At 40.8% G+C, this 26,354-nt stretch overlaps 1 protein-coding gene across 11 annotated transcripts in view; it reads right to left on the bottom strand.

The window, feature by feature from the left end:
- The window catches only part of MYBPC1 (myosin binding protein C1), a 94,343-nt gene that overhangs the window by 55,876 nt on the left and 12,113 nt on the right, over positions 1-26,354 (bottom strand). For 5 of the 11 annotated variants that reach the window (XM_081023955.1, XM_081023960.1, XM_081023952.1 and 2 more), the window contains exons 2-9: positions 18,458-18,490; positions 16,010-16,051; positions 9,480-9,515; positions 9,075-9,098; positions 8,103-8,138; positions 6,684-6,788; positions 5,299-5,447; positions 3,622-3,739 (exon numbers count right to left, since the gene is read on the bottom strand). In XM_081023955.1, coding sequence (XP_080880081.1) covers positions 3,622-3,739; positions 5,299-5,447; positions 6,684-6,788; positions 8,103-8,138; positions 9,075-9,098; positions 9,480-9,515; positions 16,010-16,051; positions 18,458-18,490 — 543 coding nt within the window. Of the gene's footprint in view, positions 1-3,621; positions 3,740-5,298; positions 5,448-6,683; positions 6,789-8,102; positions 8,139-9,074; positions 9,099-9,479; positions 9,516-12,068; positions 12,106-16,009; positions 16,052-18,457; positions 18,491-26,354 lie in introns of those variants that run through there. The other 6 variants (XM_081023956.1, XM_081023957.1, XM_081023959.1 and 3 more) reach the window with 6 other exon arrangements.

The following is a 26,354-nucleotide window of genomic DNA, read 5'->3' as shown; positions in this document are numbered from 1 at the left end:
ACTTCGGTATTTAATATAGCATTTCTATTTCTGATCTCGTTAGCCTTCTTTAACGCATACATGCATGGATTTTAGGGTGGTGATAATGCACTACAATTGGATTCTTTAAACCCGTACAACCCTGAGACCTTCTTTTGATGGTGCCTTTATTTACTACCTGTGCAACAGGTGAGAACCACAATGAAGCCATTGTAGTAAGTCTCACTGCCATCAACAAAGGTGAAGAAGGCTCCCATGCCACTTTTTATAGATGTAAGCTGACAACTTGCCTTCTACTTGCTAAAACAATTAACCAGAACTTGATGCTTTAGAGCAAAGGAATACACAAGAAGAGGAAATCCCAAATGAACACTAGATGTAATTTTATTTCACCTGGAAGGAGCTTCTTTTTATTAAAGCTAAAAATAGCAGTGGAACAAGGAAGAAACAATAGAATGGCATGATCAGAAAAACCAAGTAAATAACTTCTAAGCGTTAAGCTCTGGGCATCACTTAAAATTTCCTTCATCCCCAATGAAAATACAACTTCTGATTCAACTCAGTAAGAGATCTGAATATGGTCAATAACATGGAGTTGAATTTCACCCAGTGTAAATTAGACATGTAATCAGATAAAACAATTCACTTCTATAGAAAGTTTATGCACGCAGACAGGCTGGCTCCTTGCCTACAAGCTACTGAATGCACACAGACTTTGAGGCTTGTCTGGTTAATTGGCAGTCAGCTGCTGGACATTCCATTAATTGTGTCCTGCCTCCCTGTCTGATTAATGAGCACTCTGACCTTGGTAATTTGGTAGGCTTGTTTTCCTAGGATGAACATCTATTGGGTTAGCTGCCAGATTGCTGCAAGGCTGGGATATTTGGAAAGCTTGCCTAGATGTGTCTGGCAGCTGAAGCCACAGGGCCAGGTGACCAGGCTTTAGGACCCAACAGTAATATTTTGAGGGACAGAGAAGGTCCTTTGCACTTGGATAGGCTTTGTTTTTGTCTTAGTACACAAATAAAGGAAATGTTAATGCCAGTCCCATGGGATCAATGAGACTGCACACATTTGCAAATGTAAAGGTGCTTGACATATATTAAGCCTTGCACTTACAATTACAATGGCTGCTTTATTTCCCAGACTTAGAAGCCTAGTCCTTCCAAAGCTTCTCAGAGGGTGAAAGTCATCACCACAGCTTTAAAATCCCACCAGATGGAGATATGGAATCCACTGTGATGCTGATGCTGCTGTTTCTCAGGTTCCGACAGCTGACCTATCTGGGGCCAAGTCATTCTGGAATAAATTCATTAACTATGAACCCTGAAATTTGGAATCCCCTGCAAACTGGTGCCAAGGTTTTGCAGTTATTCTGCAGTGCAAACTGCGTTTTACAGCAGCACCCCCAAACTGAGTAATTGATAAACAGCTCAGTAGGTAGAGCATGAGCCCCTTAATCTCAGGGTTGTTGGGCAAAATATTCTTGCGTTGCAGGAAGTTGGACTAGATGACCCTCATGGTCCCTTCCAACTCTACAATTCTATGAAACCAGGGGGAATAGCTATCACCCCATCATTGTCTGAGTCTCTCTAAACCTCTGCCAAAAATTTTCAATAATTTTAGACCTCCTTTTACTTTGGTGGTTCTCTGGTACTATATGTCCATCTTGCAAAAAGGAGGGTCATTATACTTCACTATACAAGCTCTTTCCATTTGTAAACAAATGTCCATCTGCAGCAGATACTTCAACTGAGTGTATAGATCTTACATGCAGGAGGGCATAACTTAATATTGACCAATGCCCCATTCACATGGCCATGTCTGTGTAGGCACTGCTTATGTGGTCAGGGGAGATTTTATGAGTCCTGTGCTCATATCTACACATCTATACGTAGAATATACACATGGGGATTAAATAGACCACAATCTATAGTTAACCTAACTTTGAGTGGCAGTGACTGACAGATTTGTGGATCTTTGCAAAGAACAGATTGAGCTGATAGTTGTAGGAACAGTCTAGAATAGATAATAAGTGAAGTCTATCCAGCTTTGCTCTCCACTTGTTTCAAACCCATTAGAAAGAGCTGTCCATGTTCTTGGCCTGTTCACATGAATACACTGTGCAACTGTGCACAGTTTCGTCAACTCCTCCTCTGTCAAAGTGAACAGGACAGAGTTGAAGAGTGTTTAGGACTTTTGTGGCTCTATATACTCATCCTGCAAAAAAGGGGGTCATTACACCTCACCATGAAAGCCCTTCCTGTCTGTAACCAAATGCACACACCCCATATGCACACTGTGGTACCATAAGATCTGCCAGCATTGCATTGCATTCTCTTCTCTGCAAAGATTTATAAAGTTGCTTTCCAACTGAGTGTGGGACAGTGATATTCCAGGAACTTAATACTCTCTCTCTCTCTCTCTCTCTCTCTCTCTCTCTCTCTCAGCCTCATGATGGGTTTGTAGCAGGCAAATTCCTTGCTAAGCCTGAGGTGAGCTGAAGGGGAGTCCTTTCTTTGACCTACGTCATGGACAAATTTGTAGAGTCTTGAGCTGTCATCACTGCCATATAAACTTTATTCCAAATATAAACTGCAAGCTTCAGAAAGCTTCTCAAATAATTGCTTCAAGAACTTAATGTGATTTCACTGACTCAAAGCATCTTCTGAGTCATTTGTAGCCTGCTGGAGCTCTATAAAAGTGCCAAGTTGCTTTAAAGCAAAGATTACATAACTTCACAGAGAATAAGTATTTCCGGGAGAGGTATTAGCCATAATGGCTATATGAAACCTCTATATTGATAGGCAGTATACAGCAGCAACCTCGGGGGTGGGGGTGGCTACTGCCTTGTGGACTTCCTAGAGGCATCTGGTAGGTCACTGTGGGAAACAGTGGATGGTATCCAATGATGCACCAATTGGGTCCTGCTGGTACAATGAGACTTCCTCTATTCCACTCCCCCCAAATCTGCTCTGGCGGGTTCCCCAGTTTTGAGGGTGCATGGAGGAGACAGGAGAGAAACATGAAGTTCTGTTGCACTCATTGAAGTCCCTTGCTGCAGTGTGGGATAGAGCCCAGCGGGCTTTGATTAAATTCAGCAGGGTTCATATTCTTATGGTGAGAATTCTCTATCAGTGGTCCTTTGAACCCCTTCCTTCTCAAAGCTACACATCCCAGGACTCCCTAGTGAACAGAAACAGCAGCATATATCTTCACCTCAATTTTTGTCCTAGCATGCCTCAACTTAATGTCCTCCAGATGCTCTCATTTCTAGGTAGACATAAACCCAGGTTCATCTCTATCAAGCGGTCCAGGAGAAACCCATAATGGGTAGAGCCCAGAGCACATCAGCAGAACTCTCTTCTCACTGACACATTTCAGTCCTCACAAGTCTTTCTTCCAAGACAGTCCCAAGATTATATCACTAACTGCTTAAGTTTGCATCAAAATAAATAACACACCTCTAAATGAGCTGACGTTGAGATAAAAGTAAGAAAAAGGAGCCTGAAACCTATAGACACCTTTCAGTGGGCCTCTGAAGCGTGCTTAGATATAGGCATGAGGAGTTCAGATAAACATGACCTCAAATTATGTTATATATTTTGTGTTAAAGAAAGAAAACATAAAAGGGATCCTTACCATGGACTTCCAGATCAAAAGAGCAACTATCAACCTTATCCTTATACGTTACTTCACACCTATAATTTCCTGCATAGTTTTCCTTAGCTTTTATGATTTGCATCTCAAATGTGTACATCTGAAATCCAAACATACAGTGCAATTGTTAAATTAAATTCAGGGAAATTCTCAGCAGCTGAAAACACATTCATACACATGTATCTACAAATATTATATACTACATTAATTTACTAGGATTAAAGATGAGTGGATGTTACTACAGTCTTTACTTTTGCACAACTTTTAGCCATAATTCTATTCTGCTCCCACATTCTGCTCTGTGGTTTTTAAAGCTGTTGAGTCATCTGTTGTAATTTTTCTCACAGCAATAAAGCCCACTACAAAAATTCTAATTAAAAAAAATCCTACTGGAATACAAATTTCAAAAACCTATTTAAATGTGTATTTTCTTTCAATATATATATTTAAATGCAAATATTGATATGCTTAAGCTGTTGAGAACTGTGCTTCGGTATTTGCAGAAATGGAAAAACAGTGGTAACCTAAGTTTGAATCTACACATTAGTCCAAGAAGGATGGATTGTTGCTGCAAACCACAGGAGGACAGAATGCTTCTGTGCTGGGGTCTTGCTTTGGGGTTTCCCACAGGCATCTGGTTGACCACTCAAAGAACAGGATGCTGGACTAGGCAGCCCATTGGTCAGATTCAGCAAGCTCGTCTTATATTCTTATGGTTTTGATAATTTCATACAAGAATCCACAGAGGTCAAATTCCTCAGGTATTTCTATTTAGGGAAGGACACTTAGCCACGCTGAAAGGGAATCAGGGGCTTGAATTGGGGTGTTCCTGCTTCTTTGTACATTTACAAGGCAATTCTGCACATGCCTATTCAGAATTAAGCCTTTTTTCAATAGGATTTGAGATTGCACTGTTAATGATGTCAGAGGCTGAACTCTTTTTACCTTTAATTTTTATTCAGTATCAAACAATCCCTGCATGACATTGGTGGGGAGGAAGAAGTGGAGCAGGACCACAGGATTTGGGGGGAGCCGAGCCCGCTCCTTGAAAAATGAAAGTCTGAAGTCCCTCAGCCCCCACCACGTGAAGTGCCTGCTAGACACCAAACTGTTCAACCACCAAATTTCATAGTAGGAGAAAATACAAGCCCTAGGTGGAATTCAATTGTGGGCTAACACAATTGCTCCATCATCACAAACATTTCTGCTTGCCAGGTGGAATGATCTCTACTCTACTGCTGTTCTAGGGGGTTCTCCTGACTCCCTACAGCAGGGAAAGGCGTGGGGAGCACACAAGGGGAGAAGAGGGCACAAGTCCCATTGCACCAGTGAGAGTCCTTGAACTGGCATGTCTGGGTCAAACCCTGATAAATGGGTACATGAGATTCTGCTCAAATGCCAGATTTACTTCTGGTGCAAATGCACTGGTAGGAGCACCAGATTGGTTCTGCTGGTGTGTTTGCACTGTGCCAACCTCTCCACGACCTTGTCCATCTTGATAAGCACACACTGAGCTATTTCTGGAGATAACTTGTTTTAATGTTACCTCTCTCACGAAATGTCCAGTTCAGTCAGGGCTTCACCCCCTGAGCTTATGTCCTTACTACCAAGTCTGGATTTTAGAAACAGGTAAAATTGAGTCCTGCCATCCCTCCTTACCTTGGTTTGGCGCTCAAATGTCTCCTTTAGCTGAAGGTGCTTCCCTACTTTGCTTGCCAGGTCCATCCATTTCCCTTTGAACCACTTAACAGTTGGCTTCCGGAGAAGATCCTGGGCTTCAACTTTTGCTATAAATGTAATATTTTGTCCTTGGGAAAACAAAAGAAAACATTAGTCACATTAGAAACATTACTACTCATATGATATACACCTGGCAATATGTTTGTGGAACTTTTGAAATCCTCATGAAGATTTAATAGAATTTTAGTGTAAATTTCTCCTAGTATAGACATTTTGCCTAGTACACACATTTTTTTTGTAAAAATACGTGTGGTTTTGTACATGTCACATGGGTGAAAAACTGCATTATAAAATTTGGAGAAAGATTAATTTTGGAGGATGGCAATTTGTGTACTGTTTATAGGAAGTGTGATTTGGGTAGGTTTGCCGTTAAATGCAAACAAAATTTAATTTATCCCCCATATACAAACTATATACAGTTTCTATCTATCTATCTATCTATCTATCTATCTATACACACATCAGTGTCCATCAAAGAACCCCTTAGTTGTAAGCGCATCTGTTATATTTGAGCTATCAGTGACCAAAATCCCATACATAGATTCCCCTATTTAAAAACTAACATTCCAGCAATTGGCTGTCCAGAAAAAGGAGGAGAGCCTGAATCCAGCCCCACCCACCCCAGATTGTTCCTGTTTTCCTCTAAATAGCTAGATCAGGGGTAGGCAACCTAAGGCCCAGGGGCTGGATCCAGCCCAATCACCTTCTCAATCCGGCCCTTGGATGGTCTGGGTATCAGCATGTTTTTACATGAGTAGAATGTGTCCTTTTATTTAAAATGCATCTCTGGGTTATTTTGGGGGCATAGGAATTCATTCATTTCCCCACCCAAAATATAGTCCAGCCCACTGTCTGAGGGACGGTGGACCAGCCCACAGCTGAAAAAGGTTGCTGACCTCTGAGCTAGATGATTGAATTTTAACTTCTAGAAAGGGCTCTGCTGCTTCAAATGTGCTCCTGGATTAATCAACCATTAAAATTTATTTCATATGAAATTTGAAAGTGTACTCTCAGTCTTTAGAGCTTCATAAGGTATAAGTTTATAGCTGAATCCTGTGCATGTTTACTCAGAAGTAAGCACCACTTTGTTTAGTGAGGCTTATTCCAGGCAAATATGCATAAGATTTCAGTCTTAAACATTTTTGGGAAGAGGGGCAATGGAGGACTAATTGATCATTTGAGAATACCAGAAACTACAGCATTTGCTGAAGCTAAGTAGGTATAGCCCTATTCAGAATCCCATGTATGTGTAATAGACAAATTAATATATATTTTTTATTTTAAAAAATTGTTACAGCACTTACCGACACTAATTGTTCCACCCTTTGGTTTTTCAACAAATAAAAGGGATTTCTGTGAATTGTCTTGCTTATCTCCTTCTTCCTGAGGGCCATCTCCCATAGACCATACTAATATGGAGAAAGAGGGGGGAAATTAACTTATTGCAATAAACTTTGCAATCTAATTTCTTTATTTTAGCTCTAACATGCCCTTTCTTTAAACTACAACTACTTCAAAGGGTACTTACGTTCTCCGTCACACTTTTTCAGCCTGACATGATTTTATTGGAAGCAAAAGGATAGAAAATTCTTATTGAACACAACTTTCTGAATGGAATTGCCCTGTCTGTGGTGATGGAAAATTATAATATTGTGCTGGTCTGTGTCACTGCTTTCACAGCAAATAAATAAAGAAATAGTTTTATATTAATAGATATATACTGTATAGATGATATATTAAAACACACTGTAAAAGCTTAATGTCGGTGTTAATTGAGAACAGCTGAATAGTTTTTCTTGCAAGTGTTGGTAATTAAGATCTTAATCCTGCAATAACCAATAAAGATTGTGTAAGCTCATCTGTGGAGAAACAGTTTCTGTACAGAGGCATGCCTTAAACATTATGGCATTGGGGTCTTTTTCAACCCTACGATTCTATAATTCCATCATTCCTAGTTTGATTCTGGTTGTGTGTGGAAATAACACAATTTCACATAAAAATAACTTCCATGCAAAGTAAATTCCATGAAAATATCAACATTGTTCTAGTTTCTAAGGAACAGCATGCTTTGTCAAACAAGGCCATAAGACATATGTACCCAAGGGTCAAATGCTTAATATGGGTCTTGGGTTGTTGTGGTTTTTTTTTACATCCCCACTGTAAAAATTAGTTGCAATCTGTTAAAAAAAAGAAAAAGAAGAAGAAGAGGTCTGTGCCTAGGTCTTCCAGATTTATTTTCTGGAATGATCTATGTTAGCCTCCTGTAACCTGCTGCCCTCAGTGGTTTTGTTTTGGATTACAATTCCCATCAGCCCCAGACAACATGGCAAATGTCCAGGGATAATTGGAGTTGTAGTCCAAAACATCTGGTGGGCGCCAGGAAGACACCAGGCTGACTTTTGCGCTCCAGAGCTCCATGTGAGCAGTAGCATAGCATCTCTTTTCACTCCAGTGAAGTGCATGGAGAAGTCCTTGCTCACATGGAGTTCTGCTTGCACACTGGAACCTCATGAAGCTTTGGAGCAGGATCTTTTTTCTACATCTGAAACAAATATAAAACAAAAACCAAAGGTTAGCATGAAGGGTACAAAAGTCGGCAGCCGCATCTGTCGAAAAGTAAGCTACAATAAATTGTTCATTAATAGTTATTGCATTAGGAGAAAATTGGAATGTTTGGGGGTCTTTGTTCTTCCTCCTTTCCTTTCTGTTTTAGAAAATCTCACCTGAGTCCTTTCTCTCTCCTGACCGATTAGTCCCACCTGAAAGGTAAGAGTAAACCGGATGATGTCAAATCAAAAGCTATACCTTGGTTACTATACTGGCTGTGTAGGATTGGGAGCTATTGTCATATGCTGAAAGAGGGAGGGGAGGGTTGGAGAACTAATGGGGTTGTCTAATCACTGGAAGGAGAGTGGGAAACTTCCTAGGGGCTAGTAAGAAGAAATAAGATCCAGCAACATTGCTGCAGCTAAGCACATCAGGGTGAGGTTGGTGCCTGGATAAGATAAATAAAGGGCATTATCATGGTGCATACATCTATCTGTGGCTAATAGCCATGATGTGTAGATGGAAACTTCATATTCTGAGGCCATATACTCAGCAGCATCTAGTTGGCCACTATGCAAAGTAGGATACCAGGCAAGATGGAACAATGGCCTGATCCAGCAGAGCTCTTCCTAGGGGCACTGCCCAATGTTAATCATATGCAGAGAGTAGACCTACTGAAATTAATGAACATGCCTAACATAGGTTTGCTCATTTCAGTTGGTCTACTCTAGCTGGATGCAGCCCTAGGGGACAATTTGGGGACTGTGAGTTCCAGCAAGATAGAATGACTGGATATAAATCCATTATCTTCTTTCAGAGTGACAAGTTGTGTTTCCCTTGAAGTTCCATTGTATGCAACAGAACTTGCAAACCATTCGCCAGAAACAAAAGCACCTTGTGCTTTCAGTGTTCCTAAATGCTTAGCTTTGGAGCATATAGTGGCTAAGAAACTCCCTTTGCATGCTTATTGGGTGACTCTAGGACATTGGAGATGGGGACAATGCAGGGATCCTATTGCAGAAATAGTAACAGGCCTTCAACCCCCTGGTTAGATGGGCTCATGTCTGGCTGACAACAGAAGAACTAGTTCTCGTTAGTTCTCCTCATCATAGCAGACAAACACTGTAAAATGGAATAGATCTCCTAACCTGCAGTTGAAGTGTCATCTTCATCTGTAAAAAGAAATACATAACAAGTAAAACAAAGCAAACAAGGAAAAGGAAGAATGAAAGTTATCCTTTTTTTTTTTTTTTTAGTACATATGAATGATAATGAGGAACCTGCAAGAGAAGGAAGGGAAACCATGATAGCTGGAAACAATGGTAATGAAAACTGCAAACTGATGGATAAAGCTTTATGGGATCGAGCAGCTGGAATGGTCAACTTCAATGCTTCACGCAAGTACAAAAAAATGGGATGTAATGTGTGATCTATTATTAAAACATGGGTATGAATGAGAGTTTTCAGAGTGGTTGTGTATGTTAGAAATATTGAGGGGGGGAATGGAGTACAAAAAAGCCACAATGAAAATCAAGGTCAACCATAGATCTGACCTTCTGAAGAGGATGTCATTTCACTGACGTTCCCGTCTGCAAGTAAAATGTGTACATAAAGGGTTTTTTATATAAATATATATATACACAAATATAACACTATAATTAGGAAAAAAAGACTCCATCACTTGGCAGAAGATGGCTCCAAATTAATGAGATTCAACCATTACCTTTTCTTCTTTCAAATTTTGACAAGCTGCCTAGATAAAAACCATATCACTTACATGATCAACAAGGATCTCAGTCGGTCCTGTCAAAATCAAGACTCTTAGGTCCCATTCCTTTCAGTGGAAGAGTTAAGCACATATTTAGCTCTTTCCCATCCTAAGTCAACAGGGCCTAAGAGTCCACCTATTTGTTATTGCAAATAATAAAGCAATAAGAATTCTGTTTAGAATTGACATATTTCCCATAATTTAGAGAGAAGAAGAGCACATATATATTTTGATGTGATAATTAGCAGTGGTCTAGATTTAATATCTTGAGCTACAACCAATAAATCTGCATGTTAGGTCTTCCTAATTCCATGACAAAATACACCCCCCTCCAATACTCCACTATTACAATTATATAAGGACTTAGTTTAAGTTTAAGATGGGCAAATGAAAGGAAAAAGGCTGAAAGGTCACTGGCAATATTTATATTGTACACTGTTTATACTGTAAATAAATATTACTGGAATAACTTATGTTTTACCTCCGTGGAAGGCCACAGAACAAATATGAGTGACGAAGACATTTCCCACATGGTTGAAGTAGACTTTCAAATACATTGCATGAAAACCACTTCCATCGCATTTTAGGATGTCTGCCTGACACTCTGTCTTTTTGTTTTTAAAGCGATCTTAATATAATTATGGAAATTTGCTATCCATAAGTTACACTTAAATGATTTAAAGAAGTTCCTGATTAGAAGAAGAATCAAGCCATTTTAAGAAAAGGCACACAGTATGAAGAACAAAATAATTCAGAATTTCAGAACATTATATCCACTTATCCATGTAAGATAAGCATTTTCAAATGAAATCATCCAGAAAAGACTTCTAAGTTTATTTACTTGGAGCCAGGATGTCACATTTTCAATCACATAAGTAGTCAAGCTCAATCACATAAGTAGTCAAGCTCTTACTTATGTGATTAGTCCCGATCCTGCAAACATGGAAGTATGCATGGTGTCCCTGAATCAGAGTATGCTTCTAATCAAAAATTTGAAGATTATGTTACTCATATGAGTAAATGCTTTTGAAATGAAGGCAGTTCTATATATAGAGCAAGTACATTTTCAAGCAGCCCATTAACACAAGTTTTTAAAAGGCAGGAATCAGACTTGATTTTGGCTTCAAAATTATTGTGATTTTCTTAGGCTAAACTACACATTACACTGTAAATCTGTTATTAGTTTCCTGACTTTTATTTTATAATGAAATGTAGCTATACAGACAGCTGTCAATTTGCTAGCAGCAGCAGTGGAGAAAGTTATATTAACCTTCCTTCCATGCTCTGTTCACAATCAAAACTTCCTCCTCAGTGACTTTTGGCCCACATGGGAAAACACCACCATATTTCCCACCACAATAGGGCAAACAGCAGCTGGGAAAATGGAACAGGGAAAGAGTTAAACATACACTGCCCATGAACCACTAAGATGAGTGAACTGCATTTTAAAAAAATGTTTTCAACAGTACTGAGACATTGCTTTTGAGGCCAACTATTAGCATGTTGACCCTTTCATAGGAAGTCAAAGCACTGACTCACACTAAAGGTACACAGAAGGAATTATTATTATGCATCTTTTTCCTGTGATCAAACAACAACAATAACAATTATTTCTGTTGGGTACATTTAGGTTTGGAACACCTGCAAATTCCATGAGCTGCAAGATGGCATGAAGATGCTAATCTTCAGAGTTATGATCATGATAAATGATAGCCTTATGATAAATGAGTGAACAAAATGAATATTGTGCTAACTGATCAGAATTCAACAACTGGCTCAAAGTCCGGCAGTTAATCAAAGTAACATAAATTCACACTCATCTGTCTTCTTCACAATAGTGTTCTTGTTGTGGTCAATGTAAACATGAAGGAAATATGTAATCTGCTCAGTTCAGTCAGCACAATATATGTGATGTCATGCTTGTTATCCAGGTGCAAGATGATCATCACACAAAAGAGTGGTCTAATTTGTTATTATATTGTTGAATGATGTGAGAAACTGGAAGAACAAAAAGCAGCTGTAAGGTGACAACTGCAGATTCACCAGTCAGTGCCATTTATATTTTCTAAGCAGAAAAAAGTTAATACCAACGAGTCTGTATACCCCCAGGACATTAAAATGTGTTGTGAACCTTCTATGGATATCAAGGTAACATACGACAGCAGAACTGCTTTGACAGATGGGATGGAGAAAAAACCTGTAGCAATCCATCTTTCCTAATTCTTTAGTTGCTAGAACTGGATGAAGTGGTTGTTTAATCAAAATGGAAGAATGATTCAAGACCGATCAGTTTAAAAATGAGAAAGTGATGATCTAATCTATGTTAGCAACATCATCTGTTCAAAAGATAACAAATACCCAAAGAATATCAGACCTGATGGTAGAATTACGATCATTATTTCACTCTCCTTTTCTTCTGCAAGTAAAATTTTAATGGAATATAAATATATTTAATAATGGAACTTGTGAAAAGAGCTAAACAAGAGGAAGGCATTCTGGTGCAAACAGATTTCTTTACCACAAAAAGACGTATACCAGTTGGGTAGATCAGGGGATTCACTAAAGCAACAGTTTCCCTTGATTGGCAAAGATGGTTAAAGTTAGGTCAACTTTCTTCAATCTATTTCCACTCTGTCAGCACTGGTGGAGGAAGAGGAGTGTGGGGGGAGCACACCGCCCCCGGCAGTGCGACCCCCAGGGTGCCATTGTGGCTGCCCCCCTGCCCACGCTGGGTGCCATGCCCCTGCAGGTGGCGTGCCACACCCCTGGGGGCGGTGCACCATGCCCCCAGGAGGCGCGCCAGGCCTACCCCCGCCTGCTCGCCGCACCCCGGTGCTGGAGCATGAAGCTCCGTCATTGTCTGTCAGTCCACCTATAAAGGGAGCTTCTATCTAAAAGTACAAGTGTGGTTCTACACATGCAGTATTATCACAACTGAAGTTGACCCATCATCTAGAAAAGCCCATCTTATCCCTCACCAGTCCAGATCTACCTAAGAGATCTACCTTGACTGATGTTTGCTTCATGATGGGAATTTGCTAACACTGAGCAGATGCAAAGCATCATACTTAGATTTTAAGTGGTTACAATATATGGCCAGCAGTACTGCAACGTGGTCTATATGTCATTTCTTATTCATCCTGAGATGTGTATGTTGAGTAATGCTGGAGTTTGCCAAGGACACTTCTGAAAAATTAGGGAGGTGGCATTGCAATGATGGTCTAAGATGGCTGGAGGGGCCTACAGTCCACTTGATTGTAGTTTTCATGGAGGTGATCTGGTAGAATGGCTCAGATTCACTATTGGCCCTTTTCAACAGCAACCTCGCTTGCAAAAAATATGCTCTTATTCCCTTACTCCCTTAAATGAAGGCATTCGCTGTGGATGCCAATATAATCACATCTGCATTATCATAACAACATGGCAACCAAAATGATCAAGGGGTGGGAGGAAAGGCTTCACTATAAAAAAAAATTGTGTAGAAAAAATGAGCATGGGGAAACATAATATACAAAATTATGCATAGTAGGAAGAACGTAGGTAAGGAGAAAAACCCAGGGTCATCCATTGAAGATGAATGGTAGGAGATTTGGGAATGACAAAATGAACTACTTCTTCACACAGTTAAAATGGCAGCACTTTGCTAGCAGAAGACGTAGTGATGGTCACCAAACTGATGACTTGAAAGGAGGAATTAGACAATATTGGATAAAAATATTAGTATCTCCAGTGTCAGAGGCAGCATGATGGGAGGTGAGCAGCAGGAGAGGGCTAATGAGCAATTTAACAAACAAACAAATAAATTCAGCAGAATCAATGAGATAACAACACTTCCCCAGAAGTCTATGGAATGGTCTACCTTCCTCTTTACTATACATCTAATGGTTTTTTAACAGTATGTCAGGCGTGGGGTACCTCTAGCTCCCATCATCTCTGACCATTGGTCATGGTTGCTGGGGTAGATGCGAGTTGCAGTTTAGTGACATCTAGGGAACCAAAGGGTCCCCATCCCTGCAGTATGTCATCAATGTAGCAGGAGGGTGTGCTGTTTCATATTTGCAAGTTGCTGATGGGGAGGCTCCAGTAGTACTAATGAAATTTTATCTATGTCCACTTGCCAGGTCTGCTACAGTTGCTCATAAGCTTTAAATATAGACATCTACGTATGTCTATAAAAGACAGCTGAGATTTAATACAGAGTTTTGATGGAAACTTAAATCAAAACCACAGGGGAAACAATCAGATGTTTGAGTAGATCACAGAACCTAGACAAATGAAAATGAAACATGCAGGTAATTTATTAGATGGGTGGATGCCTGGATGGAACCTAAAGAAAGAAATGAGCACATTAATTTTATGTTGTTATTTCAGGAAATGAGCGCAGTTCTGGTAGCTATGTCTTCAGCACAAAAATGAAGATGAATGAAAGCACATTGTGGAATGTAATATATGAGAGTACGTTGGTAGTTACGTAGACACACATGACAGTGCTGGACAAACAGAAATGTAGAACGGAGTCACTGGAGGATAACAAAGTGAGTTTGGTGAGGCTGCTGTACATTCAATTATTCTGTAAATAAAATAGATATTGGATAGATGACAGAGATCTAGCATTCCATAAATGCAAATTAATACCTTGCTTCAAAACACAAAATTTAGAACTATGTAGTATGGATTGCACTGAAGATTGCATCCCCATCATTACTTGGAAACAAATAGTTACCCTGGGCATACCCCAAGGCAGCCTTGCCCAACTTGGTAACATCCCAATGTTTTGGACTGCAACTCCCATCAATCCTAGTCAGCATGTGCTCACCAGGTTGGACAAGGCTCCCCTAAGAGTTGTGGAAGGCTGGGGGGCGTGGTTTGCTTGCAGGGCATTATGGAGGACTATAGGACAGAAAGTCTTAAGGATTCCACCTGACATGCAGAATTAGTCATACAGGACTTTTGATTCTGGCCAAAGTGGTTGGCAGGGCAATTCAGAGCAGCATCTCATATTTTGAATGGTAGACAAAGGCTTTCTTTCAGATACTGAAGGCCTTTAAAGCTCTTATGACAAGACCTAGTACCTTAAACTGATAGGTAAAAGTGTTATAGTGGTTAAGAGTAGTTAATATTATGCTTATGCGTGTTTGTCATTTATGGTTGCTTTTGATGGTTTCTATGTCATTTTTGTGTAATACCTCAATCTTGGGAGCCATTACAATTAAACACATACTGGAGCCAGTGTTGTATAGTGGTTAGAGTGTCAGACTAGGACCTGGGAGACCAGGGTTCAAATCCCCACTCTGCCATGAAGCTCACTTTGTGACCTTGGGCCTGTCACTGCCTGTCAGCCTAGCCTACCTCATACTAATTGGGTGATCTTGGACCAGCCTTTCTCTCTCTTCTCAGCCTAACCTACCTCAAAGGATTGTTATGAAGATTAATTAAGGGAGTGGCAGAAACATGCATGCTGCCTTGAACTCTTTGGAGGAAAAGCAGACTATAAATGTAATAAAAGGTAAATGACGCGTGACAGTTAAGTCCAGTCACAGATGACTCTGGGGTTGCGGCACTCATCTCGCTTCACAGGCCAAGGGAGCCAGCGTTTGTCCGCAGACAGTTTTTCCGGGTCATGTGGCCAGCATGACCAAGCCGCTTCTGACGAAACCAGAGGAGCGCACAGAAACACCGTTTACATTCCCGCCAGAGTAGTACCTATTTATCTACTTGCACTTTTTGCAATAAAGGAAGTAATAAACTGGACCAGGAAACAAAGAGGTAGCAAGAGCTGGAGTGACATGTTCTTGCTGCTCTTCTCTACAGCCTGGCAGCAGCATTGCACATCAATAAAAGTTACTGGACACTTTTCAGGGGCAGGCAATATTCCTGTGTCAAAGTTACTAAAGCAGAGGTTAGGCCAACATGGTGTCCTCCAAATGGCACCAGACTCTAGTTTCTGTTATCCCTGCCCATTGGCCATGCTGGCTGAGACTGATGGGAGTTGGAGTCCAACTACACCTGCACATTGTTAATACATCCTATCCCCTGCACTAAATCATAAATGGCTGTGGTTAGGCCTGCCCTCTCCAAGGATGGGTTGAATGGGCATACCAGCTGAAGCAAGTAAATGGGGAAATGAAGGGGGAAAAGCATTGGCGGTGGGGGAATCCAGGAAGCCATATGAAATCATACCAATGAAATGAAATAAAATTCAAAACTGTATGGGGAACTGGAAGAAAGAAGAGAACACATACATATGACCTATACTGTTGTAGCATCTACTGATATGTTGCCTCCTTCTAGCTTTTGGAGAACAACGGCACTCACCTTGGTTAGGTGCATTTCCATCTTCCTCAGGTTTATTTTGTTCTGTGTAGGAAGTAGAAGCAACATCTTTTTGAGAGAAAATACCCAGATCATCAACATTTGTGCTGGCGTACCCGCCTGCAATGCTGGTACAACATGTTTAGATGTTGCACACGCACAGCAGCCACTACGCCCCAGAGAATTAATTGCCAGAGGCTGAAAGAGTTAGACCATTAATATAAATGGAAATTAACTATTAGCATGTCAATGCCTGTTGGTTGAAACAATGAGTTAGGAAAGGGACCATATCTCAGTGGGAGGGCACATGCTTTGGATACAGAAAGTCTCAGATTCAGGTCATGGAAAAGGAAACTGAACAGGCAATGGATAGGCAGCCTCTATCTGACAGCCAGTAGAGCTGCTGCCATTCAAAGTAGATAATACTTGGCTTTAGAGGTGTGGGTGGGCAAGGTTTACAGCAATAAACAAACAAAAATTCTGCCAGGAGTGGGTGGGACCCCAAGATGGCCCAATGAGAACTGAGCATGCTCAGTGACCACAGAATGCTAACTGATGCTGGAATGGGGAAGGGGGGTGGAATGCAGTATCTTGAAAAAGGGCATGGCTGGCTGAAACCCTGAACAGAAGCCCTCAAGAGCGTAACATTATTATTTTTTTGCAGGTCCCACTCATTTTACATATAAGCAAACAATCTGGATAGCTCAGTAGAGCATAAGACTCTCAGGGTTGTGGGTTCGAGCTCCACGTTGGGCAAAAGATTCCTGTATTCCATGGGGTTGGACTAGATGACCCCTCATAGTCCCTTCCAAATCTACAAATCTATCATCTATGAACCTGGAGTAGCAGTGCAATCTTATGTATATTTGTTCAGTGGGGCTCATTCAGAAAACATGCATAGGATTGCAACCTGAAAGTAACTCCGAACTATCCTGCACCAACATTTCCCCTATTTAGTGTATGTACACGGGAATGAATCCAGAATTATAATAATCAAGTTTTAGAAGAGCAGTAGCAAATTTTCTTTCTACCCCCTTCCCCTTCTGCATATTTGGTCACATACTTTATACTTTTAACGTAGCAAGCTTCTAGATTCGGCAGCCGCAATCTGGGCTTAACAGCATTTGTGTGCTCACATTTTTGCATGTGTGTGCATATGCGTGTACACAGGAAGCTCGAAATATCCAGAAAGATATGCCAAGGGCAGGAGGATCAACAGATTCTCTCTACACCTTCCCAAATACCAGGTGGGACATAGTTAGCATCTTTAGAAGAGCTGTGCAAGCTTCATGGCTTCTGCTGAATCTGCCAGGGCTACTGGCTCAAAGGATATCCTCCCAAACATCAACTGATAAACATCAACTGTGTTTGCTCCAGAACTATTGTTGGAGCAGGTTCCAGGGTCAAAGTTCTTTGTTAAATCAAAACCACTGGAAAGCAGTGACCACTTATGCAATCTGCCACATTTGTAACTATTAGTGTTACAGATGTTTCTTTCCAGGGAGAAAAAGAGAAGGACTTCCAACTCCATTCTTGTGCAGTTTTGTTATTTAATTCAAAAGATCTGTAAGGATTTCTAATGCAACAGATCACATGGTTTACTATGTGAAATGTGCTTTGAAATGTTATACATGCATTGCAGGGATAAGCCAACAACAGTTAGTATTAGCTGCACAAGGTTTTTTTTTTGGATATTAAAACAAAAATGTAAGGTTGGAGCAGAAATGCTCAAATATTTGAAATCTGGTGAATTTTCAATTATTAATAAGTATTTACCCCAAATCTATGTTTGCTTGTTGTTTGTACTAGATTCCATATTCACCAGCTACCACATGGGCTAAAATATGAAATATTGCACTTTCTTTAGGCCTTCTTTTTTAACATGAGGCCTTCTTCCTCTCCCTTTCCCTCCCCTCCATATATAACAAAGCAAAGAGGCAAAATATTTCCCTTTTTCTTATTTCCCTTCACTGGATCAATTCCTTGCTCCCAAATTTCCCTAAATACATATATGTGCAATTTCTGTCAAAAAAAAATCCTAGAAAAGAACTAGCATCCTTAGAATACCCACAATTTCCAGGGCTTGGGGTGGGGGGAGCCGGGGAGCCAAGGGAATTAAGCCTGCAATCCTATACCCAATTATCTGGGAATAAGCCCCAATGATCTCAATGGGACTTGCCGCTGAGTAGACATATATAGGATTCCTAGCATCCTCACTGTAAATTATCATTGTAAATGGCACCCTAAAATGAGTTTAAGCTCTCAGTTACCTGGGAATAAGCCCCTTGATCTGAGTGGGACTTACTTCTGAGAAGACCCGCAAAGGACTGCACTGTTAATCTTGTAGAAGTGAAGTTATTAATCCAATAAACAGTCACCTCTTTGTGTATTGTATGAAGCCTATACAACACATATCTATATCAACCAAAACCACAAATTCTAATGACTAACCTGGAGGTGGTGCAGTCTCTGCTTCTGTTTCATCTGAAAAGGATAGAAGAAGCACTTTTAGAAACATAAATGTATATGAATAGATACATATGTTCTAGAACAGTACTGAATACAGCTTGAAGAGCTAGACAAATTCTGAATTTCATGCTATACATGAAAGCCTTCCCATTATGGATTTGTAGATGTTAATTGTGGTCTTGTGTATAACCCACTAATTTTTTAGGTTTTATTCAAATTGTTTCATTGTTGTACAGATGAAAGCAGCGAACTATCTCACCAAATAGTGGTTCATATTGCTTTTATTTTCCTGTAATAAGTACCAAATTGATTTACTATTTCCTTGCATTATCATTATTTTACAAATAACATTTTTGCAAATAATATTTGATCAACATACATAAGAACATTTGTTAAGTTGGAAAGGAAATTAATTAACTCAAATAATCATGTCCAATTATTTCAATGGTTCTACTTTGGGTGTATGGGATGTTAGGGGAGGGATAATGGTGGGAGACATGTGCTCCTTCTGGGGTAGTTTGTCCACCTTTGGTCCCCACCCTGCACTTGTGTCTCCTAGAAGCTGTCAGCATGTGACAGCAGCCACACCCTGGGAAACAGCTTTGACTGATCAGCTAAACTTGGTGAGGGCAAGTTGATGGGCCTCAATCTGTCAGTGAGTTAGGGACTTCCCCTGCATGTGAAAACTGGCTCCAGCATATTGAGTGGACAAGACTAATAGTGGGTCCAATGGTCAAGAAGGGAGTTTCTGCACATGTTCTAGAGGGAAATGAGGAGCAGAGGGGGCTCGTCAACCTGAGGTGCTAACCTATCTAGGAGAAGGAAAACTCTGATCCTAAGCCTTCACTGCCTTGCACCTATTCTCATGTGAGAAAGGCTTCAGGAGGAAAAATCCATACCCACTGCCTTGCACGACATCTCCGGGAACAGAAAAGGCTAAGGAGTAAGCCCTACAGAAATCTGGAGTGGAATCCCTAAGACAAGGTCATGTATGCCTCCTTCCAGCAATGCCTGCAGCCAAGCTAGTGTCAAATGTATTGCTCTGCTTTCCTTTGGAACACATCAGTGAGGCTGGGGGGGGGGGTGTCTTGTCGTCTGGGCAGTCCAGGACCACCATACACATTGGCCAGCTTGCACATGTCTCCGTGTGGTGAGGCTCCCTGACTGATACATGACTCTTACTTCCAAAATGCCCCTTTGCAGAATCTATTTTATTACAATTGCTGCAAAATTATACTGAACTTTCTGCTTATTTTATTCCAACTGCAATAATACGCTTCACGTAGTTGGCGTTCTTCATTTCTTTACTGTTTGTCTTGTCTTTATGTTGTTGTCTTGAAAATTCAATAAACACTTTTTTAAGAGCTACTATTTGCTCTACAGCTTTAGATCAAGCAGGTTTATAGGGCTGCTGAAGCTTCTGTGTGCCCTGTTCAGACAAACTCATGTTCCCCCAGGCAGAAAGCCTATTTGAAGTGGTGTTCCATATTTATCCAATTAGCTTGCAATGTTGAGTGGTTTGAGCAGAGCTGCACGTAAAGGTACCCTTAAACTTTACACACTGAAAATCAATCCACACCAGCTTCTTCCATGTGACCAAAGATATTATAAAACCCCTTGAGCAAATAATAGAAATAACATTTCAGTTCTGGCCACTCACAGTGAGACTCTACAGACTAAATATATTCTCAAGCATGCTAGTGATGTTGGTTCTCTGTTCCAGTAAGAATCCTGGTAAGCCTTCTCCTCTGGCGGCAGGCTTAAGTGTAAAATGCATTCTTGGTACATCTTGACTCTCCCTCTCTCTCTCCTTCTGTGTGTGTGTTTTATGAAGAAGAAACACTATGGGTTGGAGGGGAATTCAGTACAATGTGTGAAATAATTTAAGAACACAGTAAAATCCCGTGGAGGAAACAAAAGGCCTATGTAGGCAACACCCTGGGTGATATTTAACCAAGTTTTACTCAAAGGAGACCCATTGAAATTAATGACCCTAACTTAGCCATATTCGTTAATATCAATGGGTCTACTTTGAAGAAAACTTTGTTTCCAACTGTGGCCAACTAGATGCATAGCATGAAGGCAGCAGACCTCCTCTGCTGTTGCCTCTGCCTTCTCCACAACAGTTATTCAGAGGTATATTGCCCTGAACATGGATGTTCTGTTTAGTTATCATGCAAACGTAGTCACTGATCAGCAAGTTTGTCCAATCCCCTTTTCAAGTCAGCTTGGCAGGGCCATAACATTTTGGGGCAGTGAATTCCATAAATTAAGTATATGCTGTGCGGAAAAGTAAAGAATGTGTGTGTCTTCAGTCTACTGCCAGTTTCACTGGAGTAGTTTATCCTATCCACTTTTTTTGCCACACTATGCATAACTTTATAATCCTGTCATATACTGTCATTTTATTGTAAGAAAGGAGCTCTATCCCTGGATAATTTAGGCTGCCCTTTTCACCACCTTCTCCAGCACTCTGATAGCCTTTTTCAGGATGGGGTGGAGGGAGAACAGGTCGAATACTTTCCCCCCCAGAGCAGGAGTGATGACATAATTTTCTGAAATGCCGGGTTAACTGATGGACCCTCCTTGCTCTGGCAAGGTGATAATGAGGCTTTGAAGGTTATTTCAACAAATTAGCACAGAGGAATGTGAAAAATTATCAAGCTTAGGCTGGACAATTCTTTCCTTTTCTTTGAAGGAGTTCCTACTTCATACTAACAAATTAAATGGTAACACAGCTTTGTAAGATAAAATTGCATTTCTAATACAAAGCTAAAAGTTGCATTTCAATTGGCTGAAGTTCTTTCTCAGCATGTTTTAAGTTGAACCTATGCTATCAGAAAAAAGCACCTCTATGCTCAATGGAACCTACTCCCAAGAACCTAGGCACGGAATTGCCAATCCAAATAAAATAGGCATTATATGTGCTGCTGTTCTTTAGTGTGTGTACTGTATCTGAGGGTGTATAAGCCTGCATTTTTTTACTTTCACTAGGCAATGGCTATGGAATTCTCTTTAGGGATGGTGTGATCCTTTTAAAATGGTCATTTAACATCACCCATATTAAGTCAATATTCAAGAAAAATGTAAACAATGCACTGTCACTAAAATGTGAATATACCCCATTTTGTCCATTGCAAGAGTCCAAGTGGGTCAGTCATTAGAAATTAATTGCCCTAGTCGAGGAAAACAAGTAAAATGGTCATCCCCCATTCATTTTTAATCTTGGTTTCACAAAATACCTCAATTTAAATGACAAAATCTATAGACTTCACCATCAGTTGTGAATAGCACATGTGTGGTTTAAATGGCCAGATTTTCCAACAGTAAACTTGGTAGTAGTGATTGGGAAAGAATAAAGAGACCCCATTTTCCAATTATGATTTATATTTAATTATTTTATGCTGCTGCTCTAAGCTGGAATCAGGCTTGATGAGGGAAGCTAGTCAGACACACCTCCTTCAGAACAGAGTTGCATATCCTTCAACACTTCTCAAACAAAAATAGGAATACTCTTTTAATAGTGATAGCCACTAACTTGGGAAGCTTAAAAAAAGGACTGGACAAATTCATGGAAGATAAGGCTGTTGATAATTACTAACCCTGCTGACCATGTTCAAGCTTTACTGTCAGTGGAAGTATGCTTCTGAATGCCAGTTGCTGGGAGTCACAGATTGGGTGCAGGTCTGTCTACTACTGCTTCTGGAAAAAGCCAGATTGTGCCTGCAGTGAAGAGCAGCTATCAGTAGTTGCTACAGAAAAATACTGATGCTGCTTTGCCACAGCAACAAAAACTGTTTGAAAGGTTTAAAGTGTAACCATTTGCTGCTAAATTTTTATTACTGCTGAACAGTATTAGACAATGCAGAAAGTGGCAGCAGCATTCCTAGGTTCTCCAGACCCTAGTAGCCCAATTCTTCACTCTGACAAAGCACAGCATTTGTGGGCATTACATAGTGCTGAAGTGTTCCTTAGCGATGGAAGGGTTTGTGTATTTCAGTGCTCACAGCTTCTCATTTTCCCAATCTTAAATTTGTTTATACACATTTGCAAATTTTCTGTTTTAAAATCCCTGTGAAAATTCACCAGCATTTTATGTGAATATCTCCTGATAAACACATTTTTGTATGCAGTTTTGATTAATGTACCCATTTTTGAAAGTTGTATCCCCGGATACAATGCATTTTTGTATGTTATTTTTACCAATATATTCATTTTTATCCACACTTTCCCTTAATATACACATTTTCGTAAACATTGTTTGGCTGGAAAACTGCACGGGACATTTCAGATTAGAGCCAATTTTGAAGGATGGCTGTTTTCGGCTTTCATCTTGTTTCAGAAATTTTATAAATTCAGCTGAATTTATCCCTCATCCCTGGCATGGATATGCATGTAGTGACACCTCTGAAACCTGAAGATTGACAACAGTAACCTCTCATGCTAAGAAATGTTAACTATTCATCCAACAAAGGCAAAAACAAAACAGTGGTCATTTTACTAGGAAGAGACACCAGAAAATAGGGACTGCTCCTTGGTAAAAGGGGATGGTTGGAACATGAGGCAAAAGACATGCTGCCAGTATCCACCCCACCTGCCAAATTTAAGAAGGCAGGAACACATCTCCAACAAATTCCCTCTTTCAAGTTGCCCTTGATCTACCAGCAACAAGACATCCTTGGCTGTCAGCTTCACTTCTGAGGAAGTCCAGTAAGAAAACACCTAACAGCCCACAGTCTCCAAGGCTAATAAATCTCTCAAGATGGACTTTTCTGCCAAGAATAAAAAGACAAGTGGACATCAAACTGTGGCGGCTGCTCTGTTCTTTCCTGATCCAGCATGCTCTATGGAGTTCCCAGATGCCATTCTCTGCCATCCAATTGCCTTATAAGGCTCCCTGGCTAGGTGTTGTGAGGAACTATACTATGGATCAAATCTTTGAGCTGAATGCCTGACAAAGCATTCCATCACCACGGGAGAGAAGTTTTCCTCATTGAATCATGATGAACCTCTTCAGCTGCCAAGGTTGGTGAAATGTCAATACAGATCAAGCCAGGAAAGGTTCTTCAGTGTAAAAATAGAAAATGACTAAAACAATTATAAATATATAAGAAGAATTGTAGGGGTCCTTGTGCTGCAGAAGGAAAGCCTACCTCCTAGCACCTGCCACAGGGCAATAAGGAAAAGAACAGTTTCTTTTTCAGATATGGGACAACTGAGCTGAAGACAACCATCTATGCAACAAGGCTGGAAATTTACCCATTGCTGCAATAAGACTAGCAGGAGTATCATCAAACTAAGACAGTGAAAGCACAGCTGTTACATAGATGTATACACAGAAATGCTTTCATGTCTTAGCACTGCCAAGGAGCGGATTATGGATCCAGATTTACCCAAAGGGCCAGGTTACCCAAGGGGCCTTGTTCCCAGAATTCATTATGTGTTGATTTATATGTATGCAGTAAGCCACAACTCATCTGCTTGAATTTCTATTAGAAATATTAGCAAGCTGTTAATTATATATCCCTATCTGTTCAAAATATGAAATAGCTTTCTACTTCATTTCAATTGATTTTTGCGGTTGCCATGCCTTTACAATTAAATAGAATTACACGACTAAGATAGGGAAAAATACTTTCAGGTTAGATGTGCGGATTTCAGGCTGGATGTTGGGTGAAGCTTGCTAACACTCTACCATCTTTGCAAAGATCCATTCAGTATACATTTTCATAAGCAGGGTCCCCCCCCCCCCCCAGCTGGCACCTCTCAGGTGGACACCATTGGCATTTTAAGAAAACAAAGGAAATGTTCATGGTGAGTTCCAGTACCCCTTTTTCTAGAAAAATGACACTACTCATAACCCAATCCCATCTGTGTTGAGATGTCCATTGCACTCAGTTATACTTCCAGGTCAGCAGGCACAGAACTGCAGCCTAAATTTCCCATCTTAGGCTACAATCCTAACCCCACTTATTTGAGAGTAAGCCCCACTGAGTTCAACAGGACATATTTCTGACTAAAGGTAAAGGTAAAGGTACCCCTGCCCATACGGGCCAGTCTTGACAGACTCTAGGGTTGTGCGCTCATCTCACTCTATAGGCCGGGAGCCAGCGCTGTCCGCAGACACTTCCGGGTCACGTGGCCAGCGTGACGAAGCTGCTCCAGCGAACCGGCACCAGAGCAGCACACGGAACGCCGTTTACCTTCCCGCTATAAAGCGGTCCCTATTTATCTACTTGCACCCGGGGGTGCTTTCGAACTGCTAGGTTGGCAGGCACTGGGACCGAGCAATGGGAGCGCACCCCGCTGCGGGGATTCGAACCGCCGACCATGCGATCGGCAAGTCCTAGGCGCTGAGGTTTTACCCACAGCGCCACCCGCGTCCTGACTAGGCGTGCACTATTAGTCACGTGAATTTGCCAAAAGAACAGGTTCATTTGAAAGGATCCAGTGCATGACTGATTCTCCCAACAACCAGGACTCATTAAGAAAAATCAGATTCATTCATTTGTCAATGCAGAAACTGCAAAAGTCAACATGACTGCAATTTTATAGCCACTTACCAGGGAGAAAGCCCCACTAAAGTTAATGATATGTTTGATATGTTTTCCAGTTTGCACTGAAGTTAATAACAACCTCTCGCACATTGCAATCCTATACAGTTCTCGGAAGTGAGAGGTGAAAAGACTAATTTTAATAAATAAATAGATATTGTTGCATGCCACCTCAGTCTCTGAGTAGTACAAGATTTCTAGGGCTCCAGGGGGCTTACCCAGAGTCTCCTTTTGGGAATGAGGCACAGTGGAGACTGTGGTGTCTTTATCATATATAGTTTATTTACAACCTGAACCTACGATGGAGGGGTTCACAGCATAATCACCCCTAGAGGGTTTTGTGGTTTTGCTACTTTGGATTCAAACTGAAAGCAAACATCATGCTCTGCCTCAGCCTTTTTCAACTTGCAACCTTTCTCACCCTAGGTCACATCACAGTCAACTCTAAAACTCTACTTCAAACTCTACCTTTGCCAGAGGTTGCGACTATCGGAGAAACAAGACCTTCTTGGGGGATTATACTGTGAACCCCTCTATCATACACTCAGGTTGCATATATGTGTAAACAAAAGATGTATCATAAAGACACCACAGTCTCTGCTGTGCCTTATTCACATCTGGAACTCCTGCGTACCTGGAACCCCTGGAATATCACCTTGGGGTGCCATGCAGCAATATAATGGTTACTGTCAGGGAATTGGAGGCAGAGAAGGAGGAGAGGGGGGAGAGAATGGGCACTTACAGAGATCCTGTGCCTTTAATTAGCAGTTGCTCTTCTTCGGAAGAGGAAGAAGACAAAGGGATGTCGGGAGGTAATGAATCTGAGAGGGGGGAGCAGTTTCCGGGACCCAGCCACTCTCAGAGCAGAGGAAGAAGGGGGGCTGGGCTTTAGGAGGTGGATCTGCTGGGGGAAGAAATGGAAAGAGCCATTCGAGGCAACTGACTGATCGTGATGATGTCGTTTCTTTGAACTTTGTAAATACTTTGAAGCTACCAATAAATCACTGTAAATATGGCTGGATTCCCGGATTCTTATCTCAGCTAGCATTTCGCAGCACATCTCTAACAGTTACTTACTAAAGAAAAAATTCAGGCACCATCTAGTGCAAGAAAAAATAAGTATGACAGTGAGCTGTGATCTCCACAGTGATTCTGAATGACTTTTTACATGGCTGAAGGCCTCTCCACTGCTGCTTTTGCACCACTTCTGTATTCCTGAAGAATATCAGCATATAATTGACTCTGTAGCCACACTACAAGCCTATATCAGGTCTGTGACATTTTAACTACCATTGCTTCCCCTAAAGGAAGAAGAGGAGGAGGAG

The sequence above is a fragment of the Podarcis pityusensis genome (genome assembly GCF_964106645.2).
Source record: "Podarcis pityusensis genome assembly, chromosome: 10".
NCBI lineage: Eukaryota > Metazoa > Chordata > Lepidosauria > Squamata > Lacertidae > Podarcis > Podarcis pityusensis.
Note: the sequence above shows the minus strand (reverse complement) of the source record. Positions and strands in the feature narration are given on the sequence as shown.